Source organism: Sylvia atricapilla, chromosome 11 (genome assembly GCF_009819655.1).
Source record: "Sylvia atricapilla isolate bSylAtr1 chromosome 11, bSylAtr1.pri, whole genome shotgun sequence".
Classification (NCBI taxonomy): domain Eukaryota; kingdom Metazoa; phylum Chordata; class Aves; order Passeriformes; family Sylviidae; genus Sylvia; species Sylvia atricapilla.
Genome location: NC_089150.1, coordinates 14215218 through 14240950, shown reverse-complemented (window position 1 = coordinate 14240950; position 25733 = coordinate 14215218). Strand labels below are relative to the sequence as shown.

The 25733-nt window shown below is 37.2% G+C and overlaps 1 protein-coding gene across 3 annotated transcripts in view; it reads left to right on the top strand.

Moving 5' to 3' along the window:
* Positions 1 to 25733, top strand: part of CACNA1D (calcium voltage-gated channel subunit alpha1 D) — a 168299-nt gene that overhangs the window by 112004 nt on the left and 30562 nt on the right. For 2 of the 3 annotated variants that reach the window (XM_066326748.1, XM_066326750.1), the window contains exons 22-35: positions 3410 to 3516; positions 4626 to 4713; positions 5192 to 5299; positions 5462 to 5514; positions 5767 to 5913; positions 6591 to 6792; positions 7931 to 8089; positions 8780 to 8890; positions 14291 to 14374; positions 14705 to 14788; positions 23601 to 23639; positions 24059 to 24187; positions 24909 to 24974; positions 25373 to 25464. In XM_066326748.1, the coding sequence (XP_066182845.1) occupies positions 3410 to 3516; positions 4626 to 4713; positions 5192 to 5299; positions 5462 to 5514; positions 5767 to 5913; positions 6591 to 6792; positions 7931 to 8089; positions 8780 to 8890; positions 14291 to 14374; positions 14705 to 14788; positions 23601 to 23639; positions 24059 to 24187; positions 24909 to 24974; positions 25373 to 25464 (1469 nt within the window). The remainder of the gene's footprint in view (positions 1 to 3409; positions 3517 to 4625; positions 4714 to 5191; positions 5300 to 5461; positions 5515 to 5766; positions 5914 to 6590; positions 6793 to 7930; positions 8090 to 8779; positions 8891 to 14290; positions 14375 to 14704; positions 14789 to 23600; positions 23640 to 24058; positions 24188 to 24908; positions 24975 to 25372; positions 25465 to 25733) is intronic. The other variant, XM_066326749.1, reaches the window with a different exon arrangement.

Genomic DNA, 25733 nt, shown 5'->3' with positions numbered 1-25733 from the left:
AAGAAGATGAGTAACCAAGAATTGCATTCACATGAAACAAAATGCTGAACAAGGAAATAATTTTTTTCATTGGAAATTGTCAAAACGCTTTTTTAGAGATTCACACATGATTCATAAATGTTTCGTGCTGTGCTTATTCTCACCACAAGTTTTTCTTTGAGTAACCCTGATTTACACACTTAAAAATTGCTGGCACACTAAGAATCTGTACATAAACTATGCATTTTCAGTTGAGGATTAAGCTTAACAAAATCTCTCCCAGCTTTTGCTCATATTGCTGTGCATACTCTTCCCAATGCAATTTGATTAATACTAATTGGTGCAATATTTGGGCTGTTTACAAGATAAGCTGTACTGTAAGTAATAGACTATTTTATGTTTGTGAATTTTTCTCCCAGGCTTAATGTTTATCCCCTTATTTCACATTTTCAGCAGTGAGAAGCTTGCTATAGAAATTATTATTCTTATTTGTTGCACACTAAAATAAATATTCAGAGGTTTTGCTGCTAGAGAAAGGCCAAACTAAAGGAGAGAACAAAGCATTGAAAAGAGTTCTAGCAATTAATCAGACTCGCTCCCAACTTTGAATTTGAGAAGCCATAAAAATGTGTTACCATTATATCTGTGGCAGAAGAGAGTCAGTAAAATTCCACATGCTCTGAGCAGCAGGTTTCCAGCTCCTGCAGTTCCATTTGTGTTTTCCTAGGAGTCAGAGGCATTATAAAAAGCAGGATAAAGAGGCATAACTGGATGTGTTAAGAAAAGCAACATTCCTGCAAACTGCAAAAGGTTTTGGCGCTGAGCAATTTCTGAGTTATCCAAGGGAAGCAGGAAGCTCTAGAGCTTGGGCTGCTGAAATCTGGAATTGTAAAATTACAAGGAAACAAGAAGCTACAGCACAGCCAAAAATGTTGATACTTCTGACTCTGGTTTCCCCAGGAACTCTGTAGTGCATTCACAAGTAAAGGAAAATAAACTGTACCATACAAATATAGTGGGTGGTGAGGGCCTGACAGAGATACAGTGCCTGCTTTACTAACATGTCTCAGACTTTGGCTTTGCTTGCTTATGGCTGGGGCCCTCCATGTCCTCTGCTGTGCTTCCCACAGTATCCCAGTTGTACAGAAGGAGTGTGTTCTGCAAGGAGAAAAATTCAAAACTAGACCTGCAGTAACAATAGTATTCCTTAATTTCCAGGTAAAAAATACATGAAACTTAAATTAGGATAAGCAAAGGCAATATTATCAGCTGTAGTGAAGAAACTTGTACAAAAACTAGCATTAAAGAAGAAGAGCTCTCAGCATGTAGAGAGTCCCCCTGTGCTCTTACTGCTCTCAGACAAGGGCTCCCACATTGCACAGCGTTGTGGGTATGAATGAGGATGTCAATAACAGAAGAGCTGCAACATCACTTAAAAGCGTTTGAGAATTCTCTTATGTAATCCCTGGATACATTGAATTTAGCTTATCTATCCTGTTTGGACAACTTGGGAAAGGTGAAAACATCAGAGCAGAGGTCAGCTTAGGGATTTGTGCTTTCTCCCTTCCTCTCCTGTGCTGATCCCACACCATTAAAACTTACTCTAAAGAGTTCTAGCAAATGCTTCCACTGAGAATTGTAGTGATTGAAGTATGAGTATCCATGTGAAGATGGGGGGATATGTACCTCACCTGTACTTTAATGTCAGTTATTGACCTAATTTTTGTGGGAGTTGTTACATGCAACTTTGTGAGCTGCTCATATCATATACAATGTAAATAGGTAGTTGTAGATAGATGTTAGTTTGGCATTCAGGATTACTTTAGTGTTCAACTCCCACCGATCTTGATGAGTTTAGAGCTGTACTCTGTACAGCTGTAAGTGAATGAGCTAATTTAATGGAAATTTTATGTTATAACTATGTTAGAAGTCTCATGCCATAGCATAGGTTAAAGCTTTAGGATTTTTACTCTTCTAGCTTTTGGGAATATTTAGTATTTTGATCATCAAAAAGAGGCCTTAACAACAGAATCAGGAGATTAATTAATTTTTGCTTCAAAAAAATCCATCTTTCCTTTGCAGAGGTACAGCCTTTACTGGTGGTGATGGTTTGCTGTGCAGAATGCCTGGAAATGTCTGCACACTGAATAGGGATGCAGTGCACTGAGATGCTCATTGCCCGTAGCTGTGTTGTACATTGAGGAACAGTCTTGAAAGCTGTAGTAATCTGCTGTGAGGGGAAGTGAAATAAAATCTCTTCCTTTTTGCTTGAGGAACAGAATATAAAGTAAAGGGATTAAAATGCGCAGTTGCTGTGGGATGTTCTCTAGATGACATCAAATTTGTCACCTTTGGAAAACAAGGAATAGCTCTGTAAGAGGATCTTGAGGCTGAAGAAATTAGAATTCATGTGACTGAGCTGACTAAGGGGTATTTTGCAGAGGTATTCTTATTTTTGTTACTAGTCTTTAGTTTCAATGTTTCAGACTTAATCCATAACTATGGAAAGACTTTTGACATATTCTCATCAGCTGATGAGTCTGTGCATCTAATGATTTAATTGGATTCCTTTGTGCATTTTTAACTGGCGCTTACAGTTATGATAGGGAATCTAATGCATGGGTTTAGGAGTCAAATTGATCTTTGTGATGCCCAAAATCATCTGCACAGGTACTGGCAGCCATAATTAAAAGAGCCTCTATCACTGGTTTCCTAATGAAGCATGCAAATAATGCATACAAGATCCACTTTGTAAGCTTTTTTCATTTAAATATAGGAACAAACCCCCCAAAATTTAGAGAAAGCTCAAAAGGAAGAGCAATGTTTGATACTCCCCACGGAAAAGCAAAATTTAGGGACCTCTGATTACACAGAATACAAAACACGTGTTGGTTGTTCCAGGTTATTCCAAGATATAACCCCTCATGTTTCCCAAAGCCAAAACTAAATAGCCTTGTAATGCTGCCTTAGGACAGCCTTGTCCTGCTCCTGTACCAGCTTTGACTCTCAAGTGTTTGCAGTACATTTTCAGCTCCTTCAATTCTTAAGATAGTATGAATGATTAGGAGTCAGAATTTGGATCCTACAGTTTAGTAAACATGGAAATCTCAAATGTTTTTTTTTAGCAATTTTTCTAAGGCCAAACTAATTCAGGGTAATTATCTAAGCCTCATCTGTTCTTACACAAAATAAAACATTTGATGACATCAGAAACAATTAGTGTATTTGTTGATGTTGCTTGAGCAGAATTTTTCTGATTTAAATGAAAGATTTAATGATGGTGGAGGGATTATTTTATATCTCAAAGGATTTTAGAAAGTGAGATAGTATTGTATGCATTCACACTCTAGGCAAGTGTCTTGTAAACAGCCTAAATGCGAATTTTAATAAATTGAAATATAGACTGAGTGTGTAACAATTCTATTTTTAGATGACAGCTTTTGGAGCATTCCTTCATAAAGGGTCCTTCTGCAGGAATTATTTTAATTTGCTGGATTTGCTGGTTGTGGGCGTTTCTCTGGTATCATTTGGGATTCAGTAAGTACTATACTTATGGTGTGAATGATTTATTTTTGCTCTGGGGTTTTATACTGAGATCAGTATTTCAGCTCCTTTTGTTCCCCCACGGTGTGTGGGTGTGCAGTGTCAGTGCTTGATGATGGGGCTGGCAAGAGGGAGTGCTTTTAATGGAGAGTTGTAATTCATTACTAATATGGGTTGGAAACAAATTACTACTTCCCACAATTACCAAGAGAACGAAGAGGAGCACCACGACTGTGGATGGTACAGCAGGTGTTTCCTGGAGCTTCAGGAGGTTCAAATCCCATCTCTTGAGCTATTTTCACATCTACAATCTAATTTTATGAGCTTGGTTTTTCCAGTTTTGACCTGTGGGGATATGGAACTAGCCAGTGTTTGAGGGGGGAGAAATTGTACCTTAATCAGGAATATGAGTGGTAGTGGAGAGGGGTTTTTTGTTTTGTTTTGTTCAGTCAGACTAAACACAGTAAAAGAGTCTAAATGTGCTTCTCGATTCATTGGGTGTTTTTTCCATATTAAAAATAATCTGTGAAAACCCTAGTGACTCAAAGAGAGCAGGGGAGGGTGTCAGGCAGCTGCTGCCCACTCTGAACCCTGCTGGTACCAGAACTCCTACTGCACAAGCTTTCAGTTTCACAGGGTACTCTTTAAAACACTGTGCACTCTTATTTCCTCAAAATGCAGTCCTAGCTACTTAAATTGAGAGAATCAAAGTAAATTGAGATATTTTGATCTCAGGTTAGTTGGAAATTGAAGGATTCATTGGTTTACAGGATTTACACAGTGTTTTCAAAAGAGCTTGTCAACACTGAAAAATACTTTGGGGACTATTTTGCTCCATTATAGTCTTAGAGGAGCTTCTGAGCTGTTAATTCCAAATTTGCTCCAGAAATCTAAATGATTCTTACGGTATTTATGAGATCAGTACTATTTCCTAATAATAAATAATCAATAAAGAATAAAACCCCCATGTATACATATCTTGAGAGTTCTAGTTGAAGGGGTTTTTTTCAAATTTCACATTTCAGGAATTGGCAAGGATAATTTTATTCTGTAATAAAATCAGTTACCTTAACAGTAACAGTATATTTTTGTTTTTCTTCTAGATCAAGTGCTATCTCAGTCGTGAAGATTCTCAGAGTTTTAAGAGTCTTGAGGCCTCTAAGGGCAATAAACAGAGCAAAAGGACTTAAGGTATTTATTTTTATTTTTAACTGACATTTCTATTGGCCTGATCCTTCAGTCCTGCCTCAGGTTAAAAGCTCTTGCTCAAGGAGAAATTGTCTACAGAAGTCCACAGAGCAGGGACAGAAATCAATTCCTGATTCCTAAACATATCTGGTGTGAACCAGCCCAGGCTCTGCCCACAGTTACAGCAGTTTGTGTGTGGAGGAGCTGCCACTGAGAGCAGATTTGGGCTGTGATGGACCAACCCTTCAGTGCATTTTAGTTGTTTATCCACAGTGCCTGTGTAATTTCTAGCCAGTTGATGTTGATGGGTCAGTGTCAACAGACCTACAGAAAAATTTAGAAAACAAGTCAAATTACAGTCTTAGGTATAATGCTGGCAGAAGAAAAGTAGTAATTTCAAAAAAGAATGCAGGAATTACTTTTATGGTATGTAGTCTGTGACAAATTGCATTGAAACATATTTTTTTTTCTTTCTTTCCAGCACGTTGTTCAGTGTGTCTTTGTGGCTATTAGAACTATTGGGAATATCATGATTGTTACAACTCTGCTGCAGTTCATGTTTGCCTGTATTGGGGTGCAGCTGTTTAAGGTAAGACACTCAGAACTTACAGTGCATCAAGAAAAGCTGAATTGAATTCTTGGTGGTTTGCTGCTGGAACTGGGTTGGTCCCATCCTGAACCAACCATAGTCTAAAAGCATGTATCTTGCATATTCTGAATTTTGTCATTGCTTTTTTGTTTTTATGTATAGGGAAAATTCTACAAGTGCACTGATGAGGCAAAACAGAACCCCGAGGAATGCCGGTGAGGAGATCTTTGGTCTAAGAATGTGACACATTATGTTCTGAATAACTTAAACTGTGCATGGGCAGGCATGTGTCAGGCCATTTAGGGTTATGTAAATTGGAATTGTCATCTTAATCCCACCAGAAAACAAAGGTTAGCAAGGCAAGAAAACAAACACCAGGAAGCCATATAAGAAACAGCTTTGAACAGTGCAATGAGTATCTCTGGGGTCAGTTCAGTGTTTCACTAATGCCAGTTTCTTTCCCACAGAGGGATTTACATCGTTTATAAGGACGGAGATGTCGATAGCCCCATGGTCAAAGAGAGGGTCTGGCAAAACAGTGATTTCAACTTTGATAACGTTCTGTCTGCTATGATGGCCCTTTTCACAGTCTCCACCTTTGAAGGCTGGCCAGCGTGAGTGGGTTCTCTGTGCTTGCACAGCGTTGTTATGAGAGCTGCATTTTCCAGGACAATTTGCTGTCATTTACCAGACATTTTTGGGCAATAAAAGAATTTTAAGTGGTGATGTAAAAAGGGAGGAAATAAAGAAACCTATTACCCTGAATCTGGGCACTTATCCCATATTTCAGGAAAAGTAAGAAAAGATGAACTTTTTTATATTGTTTTACTCCCCATCTGGCTACATTTGCTACAAGGACCTACTCCTCAGCTCTAATGGAAGTAACAGTTTTAGATGCTTATCCATCAATGGCCCTTGAGTAAGGCTAATTTGAAAGTTTTAGGCCTTCAAGTAAGCCTTTTACTAAAAAATCAGACAGCAGTACACTCGTAGAGAAACCTAGGAAGAGCTAACTGCCATTTCTCTAAATGAGAAAATTTTATTTGAGGAAATAAATAAATAAATAAAAACTATAACCATTGGATCATTAACCTAATTCTTTCAGAAAAAAAAAGAATATAACAATGTGTGCTGATTCTTCTGGTTTCTATATTCTTGTAAAAACTGTCAGTAACTAGAAGAAGATAACAGTGAACACCAGACCATTTCTGAAACCTGCCCTCTGAGTCTGCATATTTTACTATTTTATCATTTTATTGGTAATAAAGGTAACATTTTCTTTGTTTTTCAGGCTGCTATACAAAGCCATTGATTCAAATGGCGAGAATGTAGGACCTGTATACAACTACAGAGTGGAGATCTCCATTTTTTTCATCATCTATATCATCATTATTGCTTTCTTTATGATGAACATATTTGTTGGTTTTGTGATTGTTACATTCCAAGAACAGGGAGAACAAGAGTACAAGAACTGTGAGCTGGACAAAAATCAGGTTAAAATAAATAATGAATTCTTAAGTTTTGAAAGTAGAGTTTTTGTTTATCCATGAAGAGCTTCCTTTCTGCTTTGGGGCAGAAGAGGGCACCAAACACATAGCTTTGTATTTATTAATTTGAGTTTTTTACTATCTAGGTATTTATTTAACTGAGTATTCAGGTTGTTGTACCTTTCTGTGAGGCCAGTTTATCAGTGCTTTTGTTGTGAAAGCTATCCACTAAGCTTGTTGGCTTCCTTAGTATCTCAGTTTTTGGTGTCACATTAATGAGAATACAGCCAGGTTATCCTGAGGCAGGGATGGGTTTTACACTAAGAACTGGAAAATAGTTTTTGTGTTCCAAATAGTCTGAAGGCATCCAAAGTTCAAGTGTTCAAAATGTTCCACTTCTCACTCCACTTATTTAGAAATTCACAAGGGATATTCAGATTAAAATTACAAAATCTGTCCCCATTTACTGTTCAGTCCTTTGACTGAGAAACTCATAAGTCACAATTTTTCAGGTATTTTTGGCTGACTGTAACACACTTCATTTAAAGAAAGCCAAGCAAGAGGCTGTAGCCAGAATTCTTTCTGCACCATGTGCCCCAGTAGTCAGGGCCTGTAAGAAAAATACACGGTATTTTTGGCACTAATAGATTATGAAATGAATCCATGATCTTCCTACATATGTGATTTTGCTGGGCCATTAAACTGAGCTATTAGAAGTAAGACCCCTGCAGTATTTATTTTGCTGACTCTAGGGTTTTATGCTATTCAGGGCCATTGGTGGTTGAAAAGAGAGTAAAGACAAACATGGTTTATAGATAATTTAAAAGTCCTGCTGTGTACTATACCCATACATACTAGAATACATTAGTGTATAAGGGCAAAACCCTCCAGAATTTCTGTGAGCATTACTTGATTTTTGCATGTGGCTGAGTAGTGGATGTGGTTAGATGCAGTCGAAAATAATCAAGTAAGGATTGGTGAGCTCCTTGTGCACTTTATTATTGCTTAATAATAAAAGGCTCTAAATCAAGTAGACAGACTGGTTTTGAGGGTTGTATTTAACAATTTTCACTTAATCATTGTATTACCAGTTGACTGACTGCTAAGTTATAGTCTGACAGTTTTTGCTGTATTTGCTTTTCAGCGTCAGTGTGTAGAGTATGCCTTGAAGGCACGTCCTCTCCGTAGATATATTCCAAAAAATCCTTACCAGTACAAGTTCTGGTATGTGGTGAATTCTACTGGATTTGAATACATCATGTTTGTACTCATCATGCTGAACACCCTTTGCTTGGCTATGCAGGTAGGAAAAGGAGAAACTCTCTTGAAGCTGTTGGTATAAATTGAGGGAAAGGATATGGGTGATATAATGCCTTTAAATTATGGCAACCTGTATTTTTTTATGAAGTTGAATTTTAAAGAAAGCACTTCTAATCGTGGTACTTTTTTGTAACATGTTCTAGTTCTCTCTTTCTTTCCCTAGTATTTCTGATTCTGTTAAGAAAAAATGTGGTTTGAATTCAGTTTACAAAACTGTTCTGCTGTTTTCAGTAAAGTCACATACACTGTCCTCTTGAAAATATACCTCCTACACATTGTGTTATTTTGTGACTACCATGCTTCAGGCTTTCTAAGCAGGTGTGACACAGGCTGATGTAATTTTAAAACCTTGCATATGAAACTTGGGAAAATGTTGTTTTCTAATACTCCTCTTGTCTGGGAACTGTTTTCTCTCTGGAGATTCCCTTAGGATGTCAAGGAATGACATTTCTGTTCTGCTCAGTGCCTAAACAGAATAGCTTTAAACAGTTCCATGCTTGACCAGGGATACTCAGCTCATCTTCCACGTTTATAGATGTGCTTCATAGATTTTACTAGAAATGTTCTACTATGTTGTGTTTTTGTCAGCTTTGTCTTAGGCTGCCTTGCTTTCACTTAGTAAAGCACTTTTTAAAGCCTTTGCTTTTGTAAGTATTCTATTTTTCATTCACAGCATTATGGACAGTCTAAGCTATTTAATGATGCGATGGACATTATGAATATGGTTTTCACAGGAGTGTTCACTGTTGAAATGGTTTTGAAACTGATTGCATTCAAACCCAAGGTAAGTTTAAGATATGCTTTAATTAGGTCATCACCACAGGATTTAAGTATCATGAGTTTCACACTTGTGTTCACAATCAAAGAACGAAAAGAACCAACATTTCCCATCTTTATCTGTCAGAGAAATTATAATAGCAATGTAAATCCAGGAAATGAAATGCAGATATCAGAAAAAAGTCTTACGAAGTGGTTGATGAGATCTGGAGTATTTTGAGGTAAAGAAAAATGTCCCTTTCTAGATCAGATAAAACATTTCCTGTTACAAGCATTACCATGTCTTCTATTCTGGGTACTACATTCATTACTTGACAATAATTTAATCTTCGGTAAAGACCTGTATCCTGTATAATTTCCTATTCTAAAATGCAAAATAATTTCTTTACTTTATAAAATATAGCCAAGTGTTACAAATATACACATAAATAATTTACATATGCAATAGCCTTTTTGGATTTTTCTATTTTCAGTTATATATACATTATATTTGGTAGAAGGCCCCACACTGAGTGGTTGATTCCTTGTTTTAAAGGGACACTGTCAATATGAATGAAACAGACACATTTTCAAAAGATTTGCAAGAGAAACTGGTAACTATAATTGAAAAAAGGATAAAACTATCCTGTGGCAGCTAATGCAGCCCTTTTGTTCAGTTCTCATACTGCATTTTTGAAGTGCAGAAGTTAATGATGAAAAAACAGACTGAATTTGTTTTTAGTACAATGAAATTAATGTTTATTCTGGGTTATGTAAATAAGTAAAACGTGTTCACTTGCTACACTTGGAATTTGAAAAAAGCCAGATGAGCCATCTGAAGTATACTGCTCTCACCATCCAAGACTGGTACTTATTATTTTCCATTGCCCTTCTTTTAAAGCAGCCAGGAGATCTGTGGGGTGGCTGTGAGCTGTGCCCTGGCTCTGTTCTGTTAAAGCAGCCCTGTTCCTGCTCTGACCAGGGGAGTTCTGGGCTCACAGCATGGCCCAGAGCTCAGGCTGCAGCAGGGTCACAACAGCTTCCCAGACTTCAAAACTATTTATTCAGCTTGCATTTAGTACTGAGCTTGGCTGTACAGACTGAGCTACTTGGTTTAAAGCCAGCTCGTATTTGCCTGCAGAAGTGAAGAAATTATCCATCACTTGAGATCTGGTGTTGAGATGTGAACTGTGGAGTTCGGGGTGAATGTTTACCCGCTCTCCCGTGGTCTCGCTCTGCACTGTCCAGTCCATTGTACATTTCTAATGAATTTATTTGTATTTTTGTGTCAGCTATCTTATTTAAATGCTAAGGGTTTCACATTAAAAATAGCACAATATGAGGCCCCAGAGGAGATAGCTCAGCTGTGTGGACCACAGTGTCATGAGTATGCTGGTTGTGTTTCCTGATCTGTATTTCCTGTTCTATATCCTTGTTTTGCACAGAAGACTCTGCTGCATTTTATCATCTGCTTTTTGAAAGAAGATTGTGAATCCTTGTATGGTTCTCCATGCACTTGTGACTGTAGTCAGAAATAGCAGCTAATGCCAAACACAGTGGTCTGATCATAAGTGTACAAATCACAGTGCTCCATTTGTACTGTGGGCTTCCTACTCGTTAGCAAATGCAATGTCTTAAAACTGGTCTCTAAGACTCTGTACAATTTGAGCTTTAATTCTGTTGCCACATGCTTTCTATCTGACTGGATGCTTTCACTGTGAGACATCCTTGGATCTGAACCCTGAGAGTTTGAAGGGCAGACACTGTCAATGGAAGGGCCTCATTTCCTGAGTTTCAGTCCCCCATAAATGCGGAACACCTTAAACATTTTAATTAGCAGGACAAGGTTTAAAGAGCTTGATAATAATCAGACTTTTGGAAGAGACTAATTAGCAGGAAGGAAATAAAGTGTATTTAAGGTTGTTCCTGTTATTCTTTGGAGATTGTAACCTTTTAAATTATCAGATACTCTTTAACAAAACCTATTGGCAACACATATTACATAGTTCATTAATAATTACAAATCAGCCAGCAGCCTTAAGCAGAATTTTAATGTCTTTAATCTAAATTTCAAAATAGATGCATGTTTAAAACAACAATTAATTGCTTTAACTCCTATTAAGGTTTAATAATAGTAGGAACAATCTGAAACCAAACTTAATGCTTTGCTTTAGGGTCCATGAGAGAAGACTGATAAATTTCCTCTATGTCTGTGTCACTGATGGCTGGGTCTCTTAGGCTAGTCTGACAGAAAAAAGTTTTATTTATTAATTTTGTGCATTTAAAAAGTTATTTCAGAGATGTTCAAAGCATCAAATAAAAACTCCATTTAACTCTGTAGAAATAAGAATAGATAAAAACCTGCTAGTTTTTATCTCATCTGCTTGACAGTGTCCCCTTAATATGTTGACAAAAGTCCTTTGGTTGATCTTTTGGTTTTGCTGGTCATATAAACTTAAGGCTACTATAAATTATTGATACCCTTCCTATGATATTGTGTTGTGTAAAACCAAGGCACTGCAGACTGCCTTCCAGCTCTGAAATGCATAAAACCTGGAGAAGTGCTCAATAGTAAAGGTTTTGCTGAGTGTCTGGCACACTTGACTGGGAGATTGGATCACACAAGACTTTGCAGAATGAGGCCCTAAATTTTCCAAGAGAGTACTGAAAGAACTAAAATATTTACGTTGTAGATGTATGGAAACCTATTTTGTTGCTAATTCTCTATGCCTACATATTCCCCAGGATTTGTGATTTTGTCCTTCAGCATTTCTCAAATGAGCCAATTTTTCATAATATAAGCTAAAAGAACAGGTCTTTTTCTACAATTTGCTAAAATCTGTTACTCAGCATGGTTCAGTGCCGTTCAAACCAAAATACAGCTATGGAATCAAAAATAATCCATCCACATATACTGTATGTACAGCCTCCTGGTAGCCAGTTGTTGCTTAAACTTGTAATGATTTTCCATGTCGTTTTACATCAGATTTTTGTAAGAAAAAAGGAAAGATGGCTAGTAAGTGAATTGATCTTGGGTCCTTGCAGTGGTGAAAACAACTTATTTGCATGATGTTTATTTGCTGTGACTTGTCCATTCCTCCCTTTTCCAAAACCATCTTTATTTTCTCTTAGTTTTTTTTGTTTATTTGTATGCTTTTGCTTTTCATATTAGTTTGAACAATATTTGTCTATACTGATGGAAAAGGTTTCATAAAATAAATAAATAAATGTGTAAATTATTTTAGTGGTAAAGTGTTTTAGCTGTATTGAATCAAAATGTGATTTTTTTATTTCAGTGCTTTATCTTGTAGCATGTCTAGTAAAGTAACTTTTTCTATAGCTGAAATTATCCTTTTTTTGGAGGACTCTTTTTAGTTCCCACAGTAGAGGAAGATGGATAGCACAGCTCAGGATTGTGCTGATTATGTGTTTGCTGTTTGCCAATAGTCTCTTACTTTGTGTATATATAGATAAAAATATTGCTATTCTAAAATCAAGGAAGATACTTAAAAATAAGAAATGTGAATGATCAGGAAGAATATGATGAGAGCAGCTCTCTTTCTCTGGTTGGCAGCTGCTAATCTCGTTAGGATTATAAATTTTGGTATTGTTGGGGTGATTCTTAGTAAAACTCTGGGAGTGACTTGTTCCCATGAGCAGGATGAGTAAGGAGGGAGCAGTAGGGAATTGTGCAAGAGCTCTTTGGAGTGGAGGCATTTCTTCAGGAGGCCAAATCCATGAGCACTGGCTTTTGCCCCAAAACTGGAATTGATGGTTAATCTGAAAGAACCAGAGTAGTGCAAAGGGTTGTAGAGATATCAACACTCTGATCTATTTTCCTATTGCAGCCCCTCTCTTAGACAAAGGAATGATTGTAGAATTTTTTGTTTTAAAACAGTAGCATTATAAACATACTGAGCCTTTCCTGGCCCTGCTTGCTCTCCAAGAATGAAATGTAGAGCTGTTGTCTACTGTAGCAGCTCTCTCATAGTCTCCAGGAGCAAATTTACACTCAAAATAAGCCTTTTTTCATATTAATGCACTCAGGTGCATGACTTAAAACTGTAAAATTACTAGAAATTCTACCAGTTTAAAATCTTGAGAAAAATATCAGTCCAATTCTAAAATCAGTTTTTCCTCTGCTGACAACTCATTTATTAACTTAAGCTACTCAGCTAAAACATTATCTTAGAGCAAACAGTGTAATAAAAGAGTGTAACTAGATACAAGATTAGATTAGCACATTTGTAATTTTAAACTTCTTGCTAAATGCATTATTTTAGAGCTTCAATAGTGGCTGAAAAGTTAGTATTTTAAAATTAATTACCAAGAAATGTACAGGTACAAAATGTACATTTCAGCTTTTCTCATGTAATGCACATTCCTTAGTCATGGTAGACTGATGCTTTACTATATCTGAATAAGGTAAAGGGCAAGTTCAGTCATTTTTGCAGTTCTGGATTTCTATAATAAATAAGAGAAAGCCACATATTGTAGAAAACTCTGGTCTCCATAGTTATCTTAACAATTGTAATACATCTTGATTTGTTTCACACTGGAACCTACCCAGAGGATTCTTCTGAAGTATCTCATGCTCAAACATGCAGTTTCATGCCTGCAGTCAGCTAAGTGCTTGATAGCCCTTGAAAACCCTTTGCAGCCATGTCCCAGTAACACACATGTGGAAAATATATTTAAGGCATAAATTATCAGAAGGGTCATGAAGCAATTTATGAAAATGAGTTTTCAGACACTGGACTGGCTGCACCAACCAAAAGCATTAAAAAATCGTTCAGGTTGCAATGGCTACAGAATCAGCCTCTGACTGCAAATGTAGGATGAGTTCCTATATCAGACCTAGTTTATGACTAGAAGATTAAATCAATTCTCTAATCTTTATGCACAGTTTCACATTAATAACTGCGCATGTTTAGCCAATGATGAGACTTGATCCTTTGAATATTTTTACCAATCACTTAGATAAGTCTATCACAAAATCCTTGGTGTTAAGGAAGTTTCAATTGGCTTGGTGTTGCAGAAATATAATGAAAGGAGTCTTGTTGTCCTCATTAGGGTATATATATGTTAGAATTTTTCAGCCTTGCTAAAAGCCCAGAACCAATTTTGGATGATGGCTTGCTTTGCCAGCATCGTGCTTATCTGATGGTGTGTTCTGCATGTGTAGAGTGTGTGTGTGTCTGTGTGTGTGTCTGTACATGTATATATATAATTATATATATACACACACATGCACATATATGTTGCTTTTCCTTCAGTAGGCAATATTGTTTGGTTTTGTTTTGTTTTCTCATTAGACCACAGGTTTTGTTTAACTAATTTCTGTTTATGCAAAACTAAACAGAAGTATGCAAATATTTGACATTTCATGTGTAATCACAAACGTTTGCACCCTGCCTGCTCTGTTCAGGGCTATTTTAGTGATGCCTGGAATACGTTTGACTCCCTCATCGTTATTGGCAGCATAGTAGACGTCGTTCTCAGTGAAGCTGATGTGAGTATATCCCAGCTTACTTTCCCCAGTCCCTACTTCTCTTTCTCTGTCTCCCCACTATTTCCATCATCTGGACAAGTCACAGATTTTGATCTGATGTTTCTAAAGTTTTGAGTACAGACCAGTCATAGGTCAATTATGTTGATATGGGAAATAAATAGCCTTTTTTTTCTACCAATTTTTTTTAGCTATGAAAGGGAAAGTTTAGATTGTATAGTGGTACATCAGAGAAGCCTAGAGTGTTTCTGTGTTATAACACTGTCCTTTTCTTCTCTTTTTCTGTTTGTGTTTTTCTCTTGCTCTCTTTCTGCTGAATGCTTGTCCTAACAGCACTATTTCACTGATGCATGGAACACTTTTGATGCCTTAATTGTTGTTGGTAGCGTCGTTGATATTGCTATAACAGAAGTTAATGTAAGTAGCAACTGTTCATGCACTAAAAAGTAATTGCTCTCATCAAGAAATACAGAAAATGTAAACTTAATCCCCAAAAAAGTCCTTTTTTAGAAAAGTATGTTTAATCCTGGAATCAAAGACCAAAACACTGATACAGATGTTTGTACAAGCTGCTGTTATTTATTGATATACTTGTATAGTTGCACGTGCACACAGCACAGTGAGAGAATAAAAATTGTTTTTCTATATGCACAGAAAATATAAAAAAAAAAGGAATCAAGCTTATGTTACTATCTTACTTGAAGCCCATTGCTTTTTGTAGGTAACTTGGCTAAGATAATTCAAGATTCTGTGAGTTTTCAGTGGCTTAGTTTACCAAATGATGATTTCTTTTTCACTGAGAGGTTTGGGGTTGAAGGGGTGCTGGCATTCAAATCTCATGAGGTAGCAGAAGAAGGGCACATAGAAAGTCAGGCTTTCCATGCTGTGGAAAATGGAATGTTAAGTTTTTTCCTGGTCCTTTTGCTATTCATATCCTACAGTAAGTGTTCGGAAGATTGAATTACTCTTAAAGTATTTGGAAAACTCCATCGTTTACCAAAATTTTACTTGATGGCCGTTTCATGTAATAGATGTTTGGGCAACAGACTCACCTGGAAATTGCTGCCTGGTCTTGTGTTAAACTGTGAGAATCTCATGACTGGCTGAATTTCTGGAATGAAAATGGAGGAGTGATGAGAGAACATGGGAGTAAAAGAACTTTATCCTGACCTTTAGATTTCAGACTGATTTTTCTCTGTTCTCTGGGGATGGATCCTTCTGTGAACTGAAGGAATTTGAGCTGACAGGGAGGGTCAGTCAGCCCAGAACTTCAGTGTCCCCTTGTGACTTTTCGTAAAATATAATTATTCTTCATGGAGAATGTTTTTAAAAGCTGATTTTTTTCCCTCTGTTTTGTTTAGTTAAGGTTTGGTGTTCTTTTCCCCCCTGAAAAGTTTTGCATTTAGACTTACAACTCAAGTATTTGCAATTTACCCCTGATTTCCATTCACAGTAGTGCTGGTGTTGGTGAGCACTATTGTAGGTGAAGAGTAAAAAGACCAATAATTTAGCATAGCTTTCCCTCATAACTGCAAAAGGAATTTGATTGTGGAGAGATGAGAAGATAGCTGATGTACTTCCATGACCAAAGCAGATGTGTCTGTATTCAGCAGAGTATGGGCAGTGTCAATTGGACAGCACTACTTGTGAGTGGTCACTGCTGAGCTGTCAGCTGTGAAGAACACTGATTTAGCAGTCCTCACTCTTGTCTTGAAAATATTCTGGGGCAAGTAATGATCTCCAAGATAAATACACACCACAGTCAACAGCCAGCACTGCCATTTCTCTGTTTTCATGTTATTCTCATAAGAGGAAAAAGTGCTCATCTTTGATTTCTTCTAGTTTTGCACAGCAGACTCTTTGTGTACTAAGCATTGTCTGTTTCTGGTCTTGCCATTTTTCTGTGCTTTGTTTGTGCAAGTCAAGAATGTATTATGGTTTCAATATATTTCTGGCCTTGATTTCCCATTTTCAACATGAAACATTTAATGTTGAAGAGTGTCCAGGGAAATTTCTTAGCTTTTTACTTTTATTGTTTTGATTCTACTGAACTATTCCTACTTGATTAGTCTACTGTAAATTTCTGTCATCCAAATCCAGTATTTCAGAATCTTTTCCTCAGTATTTTTTCAGCATTCTGAATTGTGCCACTCAACCTGTACTTGTTATCTAACACTGGCAGTGATCCTGGGAAATCTACATCTCTGCTGAGATGCTAATGAGACTTTGTTTCCAATGGGATTTCAAGCATGATTGAAATAGCACCTGTGAAAATTCCCACTACAGAAACTTCTTAGGCTGAGGAAGCTCAGCCCTGTTTGAGGGCTGATTTGGAGCAGGGCAATTCACGTGCACTGACAGAAAATCAGGTCTTGTCTCTAATTGCAGGGGCACAACCATCTTGATTGAGCAGTGCAAAGGAGACATGAGTGTGAATACTTCATGTCCTCAGTGTGAACTAAACATTCCTATAGGGTTACAGCTGTGATTGCCCCATGCTGTGGAAACAGCTCAGCATCATTCTGGCAGTGTAGCTGGGGATGCTTAGATCCAGTGCAAAGGCCAGTGAGTTCTTCTAGCAAACAACAAGTTTGCATCTGACCCAGTTTTCACAAGAGAATGGATTGGACTTTCTAGGTACACATTGCCTTGATTTCACTATTAAATACTGGAAATTAAATGTCATCTATTTTATTTGTTGTTAACTTTTTAATCATTTTATAAGAATATATATGCTTCCCTGAGGCTGATTCTTTTGATCCAGTAACCTCCCATTCTCACATAATCCAGGAAATTAATGTGGTTTGAATATTTTTGGTGCCTGTGGAAGTCAGTCTTCAATGTATTAAGCAATTTACAGGATTGCACAGCATTCTCAAGGACTGGATCAGTGGCCAACTCCAGAAATGAACCACCTCAGAGCAACATATATTTTGGAAATAAAAAATTTTCTGTGATTCTCTTTTCAATTTACTCTTTCATTTAATACCCCTTCCTTCAACCTCCTTCTTTTATGAACCTAATTGGTTTTCGTGTTCATTTTATTTTTAGAAATTATTAGAGGCAAGTATATATAAGTAAATATACATGTGGTATAGCAATAAAAAAATTAAAACCACTACTAAAACCTGCATAAATACTTCTGGGTTCTGTGGCCTTTTGTTTTCAGAAACTTTCACATGACATGCAAGATCTTGTGTGGTCATAGAAATGGTTCTTTTTCAATTAAAAAAGCAGAGTAATGATTGGCAGACACAAAGTGTGGTCAGTCCAGTCTGGGAGAGGGGCATATATAACTTATGAGAATGAGAGAGAAATAAATTGGAAATACAATCTGAATAAATAAGTTGTTAAAAGAAAATAACATAAAAGTTTCAATTTGGCCTGACTGTGTAGAAATGGTCCTATTTGTCAGCTCAGAAGCCATTTGGATGACCAACATTAAATGACTTAGAAGCATGATCACATTGTAGCAGTAGTGGTTGTGAAGGTTTTAATTCACATCTCTTATTTAAGTTTCTTTTACCATTCATGTGCTGCCAAAATGTTGAGAAAATAGTGGAGAGTTCCCTTTCCTCATCTTTTATGAAAATTATTAGTGCCATCTCTATGGGACTGATTTTGTTTTTGACATTTAAAAAGCCCCTTCAGGTTTTCTGCTGAAATAGGGTTTAAAGGAGCAGCATTTTTGCTTCCTCCCTAGCCCCTCAGGAAAACCTGTCTGTCTTGAACCTTGATCTTGTGCCTGTATGGAGGAGTGGAGTAGAGCCTCATGTCTACCTCCTGTGAGAGATTCTGGATTCACCTTTGAACAAGAGCAGTCCAGTTCAGTTTGTGTACCACTTTACACACCCTATCATATGTTAGAACTTAGGTCTTGGTGCTAGTAATTTGTATTTTTGAATGCTGTTGATATATTTTGTAAACTTTTGCAAACATCTCTCTAGGCTTAGGGGTAGGCCAGAAAACTACATTCTCATACAGCTTTGCTTTAATTAGTGTGAAGTTTTAGTGCAGTATCAAATCTCTGTGGTGTTGCAATACCTAATTTGGAGCCAGAAATAATTTTCTGAGCTGCTTTCATCATGTTAATGACAAAATAATTTATTTACTTTATTGTGCAACAGAATATTTATTAGTTATCATATAATACCAATATATTAGTTGTGAATTTAGATCTTAAATACATATTTTTCAGGAGAAGAAGCACTTATTGAAAGTCTTTTCAAGAGTTTCTCACATTGACTTAAAATTTTAATTAGTTGATGTCTATAGACATTTGGTTCCCGTTGAACAAGGAATATAGAGAGCATTGATAAGACTGAAGACAATTTTTTGCTCACATCTGAGTTGCAGTAGCTATTCTCTGAACAAATTGTGTGTGTTTATGCACAGGGACTCACAGCACACATTTCTGGAGATATTTTGGCAACCTGAATGTTTTGCTGTATATGCTATTGTCATCATGTATGTTTGTTTGTCATTCAGATGCTTCCTTCTTTGTTTATGGTGATGAGGACATTGTCATCACGTGTCATTTGTTCTGACATACTCTTGGACCCTTTGGCACAATATGTAAAAAAGAAGCTTTTGACCAACACCATTTACTAACATCACTGGTTTTCACCATGTATATATATTTTTTTAAGCACAGAGTTTGCTTCCAATGCATGATCCAATCTGTTTCACACTGTTCACGGTTTTGACACTGAAGTTCTTTTTAGTCAGGATGTTTATTTTGAACATTTGTTGCAAAGTGAAGAGTGTAAAAAGGAGTTCCTCTTTAGGAAATGTGCTAAATTTTTCATAAGCAGCATTTGAGCAAAATTGGTAGCAGGTTGCAAACATTTTAGTCAGTGAGTCAGAAATTTAGGTTGATCATTGGTTATATTTTTTTGAGGATTGGGATTGATTGAGGAAGAAAACCGTTATAGTGCACTTCAATTTAGTAAAAAAGAAACACTTAAGGAGCATTTAAGGATTGGCTAAAAATCACGTGGTTATGAAGTGCTTTGCTGACCTGGGCTCTGAGTGTAACTGGTCCATGGCTGGCAGAAGAGGCAGAACAATGAGGGCAGTGTCTGTGCTCATTCCCTTCATTGCAGTGTGTCTGTCAGCCGAGCAGGGAAAGCAGAAGCTGTCCATTTACTCCAGCTGTGACCATTACCAGACTTGTGGCAGACAGAAACACACCTTGTCACCTTAAGAATCACACAGTCACAGTTTTTTTGGGGAAAAAAGGTCCTAGTAATGACCAGCCAGTCCCAAAGCATTTTGGACGAAGTAGCATTGGAATGATTGGTGGAAAAAGAGGGGAAAGAGGAGGCTGGAGGTAGATTGTCTGACCACAGGTAATATTTTTTTTTGCCTTCTTGTCAACGGATATCATCCCTCTGCTCAACCTGTTCCCCTCAGTCTCAAGTCTATTCTAATGCTTCCCTACATGTACAAAATCAAAATGTGCCACTTTCTTATGTGTGTACATGCACGTAATGTCACTGGTGCTGCCAATAAAGTTATGTGCCGGGGGAGTGTCTGGTTTTTCCTTATCTGTAGGAAGCAGATGCTCTGTTTTTGTCAGTCTTTTATTGTTGCTGAAGATTTTCTTATCTATATCTCAGTTTAACAGATCTGAGCATTGCTTCATGCTGGATGGACACACATAACCATTAACTAACTTTGTCTCCCAGATGAACATTCTTTTTATAAATAAGTATGAATCATGTCTTCTTTTGTGGTAAATCACTACATTAGCTTCATTAGAATTGGTATTTGTAAAACAAACTAAGCTGCTGTATTATCAGAGGGAAATGCCAGAGGGGGTAAAACATTAGATACACTCTAAAATGTCAGACCCAGAACACTTGCCCAGTGATGAACATTTTCAGCCTCAATAGGAAAAACTCCTCTTGTATCAGGAGTTCATTTTCATACTTTGTTTCTAGCATTTACCTCCACCTTGACATTATTGCACAATTTGTTTTTTGTGAACAAAGTGTTTTTTTATTTTTCATTGCTGGCCTGCACTTTCCAATGTCCATAATTTGTAATCTCTTGCATATGACATCCCAACACTCCCCAGCAGCATCAGATCAGCTATCAGAAACAGGCAATTTGGACTTTTTGTCCCAAGAAGCTGAGAAAGAGGGATTTCTGAGGGGAGTGTGCATTGGGCAGTCTTGGGCATACACCACTGTGCAAACACAAATACCTTCAGTGACCTCCTGACAAAAAATAAAAAATAAAATGAGGGATCATTGTTCCAAAGCAGCTCCAGTAGAGCTGATTACGTAGTTTGGGTTCTCTGACCTCTGCATTTTTAAAAGTGAGAATTAAGTAATTACTAAGAGAGTTATATGTAGAAAATGTTGTTTTTACTGACTTTTCCTTTTGAGATTTTTTTTTTCATAACCAAGTCATAAAGCAAACTGATTAATTTTTCATTTGGAAAAATGATTAAATAAAAATATGGATGACCAAAGTATTCTTTTTCTGGTACTATCTATGCCATTATATATTGCCATCCTAAAACTGATGGGGTCCCATCCTGCTCCCAGAAACCACAGTGGAAAAAAATTCCCAAATGCTAACCCTGATTTTTTTTTCTTTTTTTTAATGTCAATTTGTGATAATACTGTAATTTAATCTGATCTGAGTTTTTGATCATACAAAATACTGAAGGAAATTAAGTAATTTGCTCACTATTTAAAAGAGTATCAAGTTTAACCTGACTCAGTCACCAGAGATTGTATGACATTTTGAGCTTCATTTGCAGAAGGTGTAATTAAACCTTTTTTCTTTAAAGCTTCAAATTAAAAGGATTTTTTTCTGTGCTAAAAAGTCAGTAGCAGTGTGGGTCTGTATGCGCTGGTGCAGGTTTGGGATTGATTTAGGTAGGCAGATTTGTAAGATTGCTTCCATAATCTGTGATATTTTGAAATTTATGGTGTTTGTGATAACGAATTTTTCCTTAATTATATCTTGATGATTTTATTTCAAATTGTTGAAATATGCAGGGAATTTTGAATGAAGACGCTATCTTTCCTTAGCAGCAGATTTTCCATCTATTTTGTATTAGTTCTTAGAAAGTTTAAGTGTTACAGCCAGTTTTACAAATACTCTGCTTTTAAACTCTCAGTTTAATAAGGAGATCTAGGTTTTGGTAAATTTTATGCATAAATTTAGTAATAATCCCTTATACAGTTAAAAAACTCTTTGTTTCAGAATATAGTGATATCTTGGCAGGGCAGCAATGTATCCAACTTGCCCATAGTTGAGCAAACGGGAATTTTCTCCTCATTTTCCCCTAGTGATGCCTTTATATTAAATATGTTTTGGGAAAAAAAGTAATAGAGAGCACAATTAGTATTTTAATAATGGCCTGATTTTTAAAAAGTACTACCTCTTGTTGCTTTTCTTTATCATGATATGTTTGCATAATATATTTTCAACAGAATCAGTCCTCTCTTTTCCCTTCCTTCTCGAGTTTTATCTTGAGTAGCAGCAGTGAGATTTGAGTAGGTGAAGTGTGGCACTGAGTGTGGCTGGTGCATCCACAGAGAGCTGGGAGCAGCTCTGGGGAGGCATCGTGTTCACTGCTGCTCTGTGGGACAGGAATTGTTGAAAGGAGCCCCTTTAAAAGGATATTTTAGGCAAGAGGGTAAGACTCATCACTGGGATCTAACATCCAGAATCCCATTTTTTTCTAGTGCTATAAATTTTTTCAAAGACACTCCAATTTTGGAAGAAGCTGCTGCAAGTTTGTCATTGCCCAAGAAGCACAGAACATTGGTCCTTTAAGCTTTGCTGCCTGCTCTGCAAAGTGACCATTTAGGCTCTCTGGAAAGTTTCTTCAAAATCAGAGAGGGAGAATAAACGGAGGAAAGTGATCTCACAGCACCCAGAGTTTGGCTCTGTGAGCAAGAAGTCGTGTGTGCCTCTCTAGTCCCCGTAGCTCCTGAGGGCTGCACAGATCCAAAAGGATCCATCAAATCCTGATCCCAACCTTTCTCCATGGTTGATCCCGTTAGCTCAGCTCAGGTGTGCTGAGATGTTGCCGTGCACCTCTGCACTTTAGCAGGTGTTTCTATATTAGGAAAGGGTTTAAGTTTCACCCCTGAAACTTTTATGAAGGAAGAATCAGAAACTTCTGTGATCTTCTCACTGTAATTGCCCAGTGCCAGGACAAAAGCACCTGCTGGACCCTTGAGCTGATCCTCAAGAAATGTATCTATTTTCTGTTGGGCAGTAGCCAAAAAACCCCTCCTGGATAATTGATTACTTAAGAGAGAGCACGGAGATTCTTGGGGTTTTTGGGGTTTCTTAGCAGGTGCAGGGGACCTCCCTGCGCTGTACCTGCCTTTCACTCTTGTGTTCTGTATAGTTTGTCATTTTCACTTTAATGAAAACCTTTTTGCTTGTTCCAAACACCTCTGGTCAGGTGATCTTGCTAATTATTTTTTGGCCATTTCTGAGAGGGGCTGCTGGTCACCCTCAGAGCCTGATACACCTTCCTGGGGCTGATGACACTGTCCTGGTGCAGACTATGAGTGAGAGGGCTCAGGTGTGACCTCGCGGTGTGCACTGCTGGGGCAGGGCCAGCCTTCAGGACAGGGGCTGGGGACATTTGTCTGCCCCTTTGGCAGAGGCAAAACCTGTGCCTGTTGAGCACTGCAGCACCCTGTGCTCATCACTGAGCTACCTCAAGTGGATTAACTTTGCTGTAAGGGAGCTCCTGGTGTGATATAAACCGTAAACACTTGACTATGGTTAAATTCCAGTGATGGAGTAATTAATCTTCAAAAAGGGCAGAGCAAAAAAGGACCTTAAAAGGCTAGTTGGGCCCTAAAGCTCTGTTCCTGAGTTCTAGCTGGGCTTCCTGCTATGATTTCATACAACCTGTGAAAATTGATGGCTAACTTTTTTTGGCATACATAGGAGCAGATATTTTATTTTTTATTTACTTTCCATTGAATCTTTTAAGCATGTTTTATACCAGCAGATTTTATTATGAGTCAGCCAAAAGGGTTTAACATGAGTTAGCCAACATGAAATGATAAGAGGATGGTTTAATAACGGAATTAATGTTGTGTTCAGGGCATATATTGAGTTGAAAGATGTTAATTTACATTTAGAAATTCAAAATGCTCTTAATTTTGCTTATGGTTAAGCTAACTTTTTAAAAATCTTTTATTTGATTTTAATATTTAATGTTCTTAATTTCTTAAAGCCAAAGCCAACTGAAACAGTCACAACTGATGAGTCTGGGGTAAGATCAGTAAAGTGACCCCAGTGGTTTTACCTATACTTGAGTTTATTCTTTTTACCATGTCTTTTTTCCACCAAGTTTTTCTGTATTTTTCATTCCTGTCTGACTGCAAAGGTGTTATACAGTGGTTTGCATTCATTGTCAGTGTTCTATTGGAGTCTATTACAAACAAACCCAACACAATCCTATTAACAAACCAGAAAACTTGGAAATGCATGTGCTGTGTGAAGCATTTCTACAGGTCCTGTGTTTTCAGCATGTAACTTTTCCTTTCATATCATGGTTATCAAGGTGAACAGGCCCTCAAGATACATTTCCAAATCTTACCTCTTCCACCTTTGCATTTTATGTTGTTTTTTTCTGGAAGTGTTGCATGTTTGAGTTTGTATTTGGTTTGACTTCTCCATGATGCTCTTCAGAACTCCGAGGACAGCGCTCGGATCTCCATCACTTTTTTCCGTCTCTTCCGTGTGATGAGGTTGGTGAAGCTGCTGAGCAGAGGAGAAGGAATCAGAACATTACTCTGGACATTTATCAAGTCATTTCAGGTTAGCACAATTTATTTAAATTTGCTTTATAACTGCAACCATTTACACACCAAATTTTATGAAGCAATACTGTGTGGATTGCAAAAATATTTTTTTAAGTTAGTGTTATCAATAATGGCGTATTTAAATGTATTTGCATGTTAGTGCCTACATTAATTTCTCCAATTATTTCTGTGAGTCTGAGAGTCGTTCTTTGTCATTTAGTATTACCTGAGGTTTCTATAGTACTTCTGGAAAAAATATTTGACATATTTAAAAGAGATGGGACAGGTTTGACATACATAGATCTCATGCTTCCACACATTTTTATTAGATGACTAGAAAAGAAGAATTTAACACATATTTTACATAAAACCAATTTCATAAGTGAAATAGATACTGGATTCATTGCTCCTGAAAACTGATGAAGTTAACGAAACTCTGTAACTGTACAGAATGAAGTATCTTTGTGTTGTCAGAATCAGTAATGAAAATAAAAATAAAAAACACTCAAGATGGTGCTTCTCTCTGGATTGCTGGAAGAAGTAATTTAAATTACAATGACACTGGTATTCATTGCATGCAGCAAAGTATAAAGAGTGACAGGTAATAACATTTTATGCACTTGCATGGGAAGAAAAACCTTGGAAAAGTCTGTGTTGAACAGAGAAATTACTTTTGCAAATTAAATAGAAATGATAGTGTGAAATTATTAAAAGACAATGCACCTGTCCCTTTCTAGGCTCTGCCTTACGTTGCCCTTCTGATAGCCATGCTGTTCTTCATCTATGCTGTCATTGGAATGCAGGTAATTAGAGAATTTTTTTAACACTAAACAACAGTACAGGTTTGTCTGAGGCTTGCTTCTTAAGTTGCTTATTGAAACATTCCTTGGCTAGTGGTGCTATGTGTAAAGCAGAGCTTTCAGAGTAATGGAAAAAAAAAATCTTTATTTGGCTCTGATTTTCTTGATCAGGACATTCCAAAAGACACAGAGCAGAACTTGGTGTGCTGGTTCTTTTTTTTCCTTTGCTTGCATATGTGATACATTTATTGCACTTACATGACTAAGATCAAAAACCTAAAGTGTAATGAAAGTGTTTTTGTGAAATTTCATGCGTCCTGGAGGAAGTTTAGATTGCAAGGCCTGCAGCCTCTGACAGCACAGGTCACTGGAATGAGAGTCAAAATTCTGGTCTATTGTAGGTATTTGGAAAAGTGGCTATGAGGGACAACAATCAAATAAACAGAAACAACAATTTTCAGACTTTCCCCCAAGCTGTGCTTCTTCTCTTCAGGTGAGTAAACCTTAGCTCTCACTCAGTACATCCCATTTCACTGATCTATGAAAAATGTGCAAAACATGTTTGCAAGTGACAATCAATTCAGCTCAACAAGCACCTCCTGTTTGCGGCTGTGTGCTGAGTGTCCTTTGGCAGGATTCTAGTGAGGTGATACAGACCTAAATTCATCACAGCTCTGGTGAAACTCCTCTGGGAAGCAATTGGCTTCGGGCAGAACCCAAACCTAGTCAGCCCAGTTATGAATCTGAGCACTGGGAAAGCTG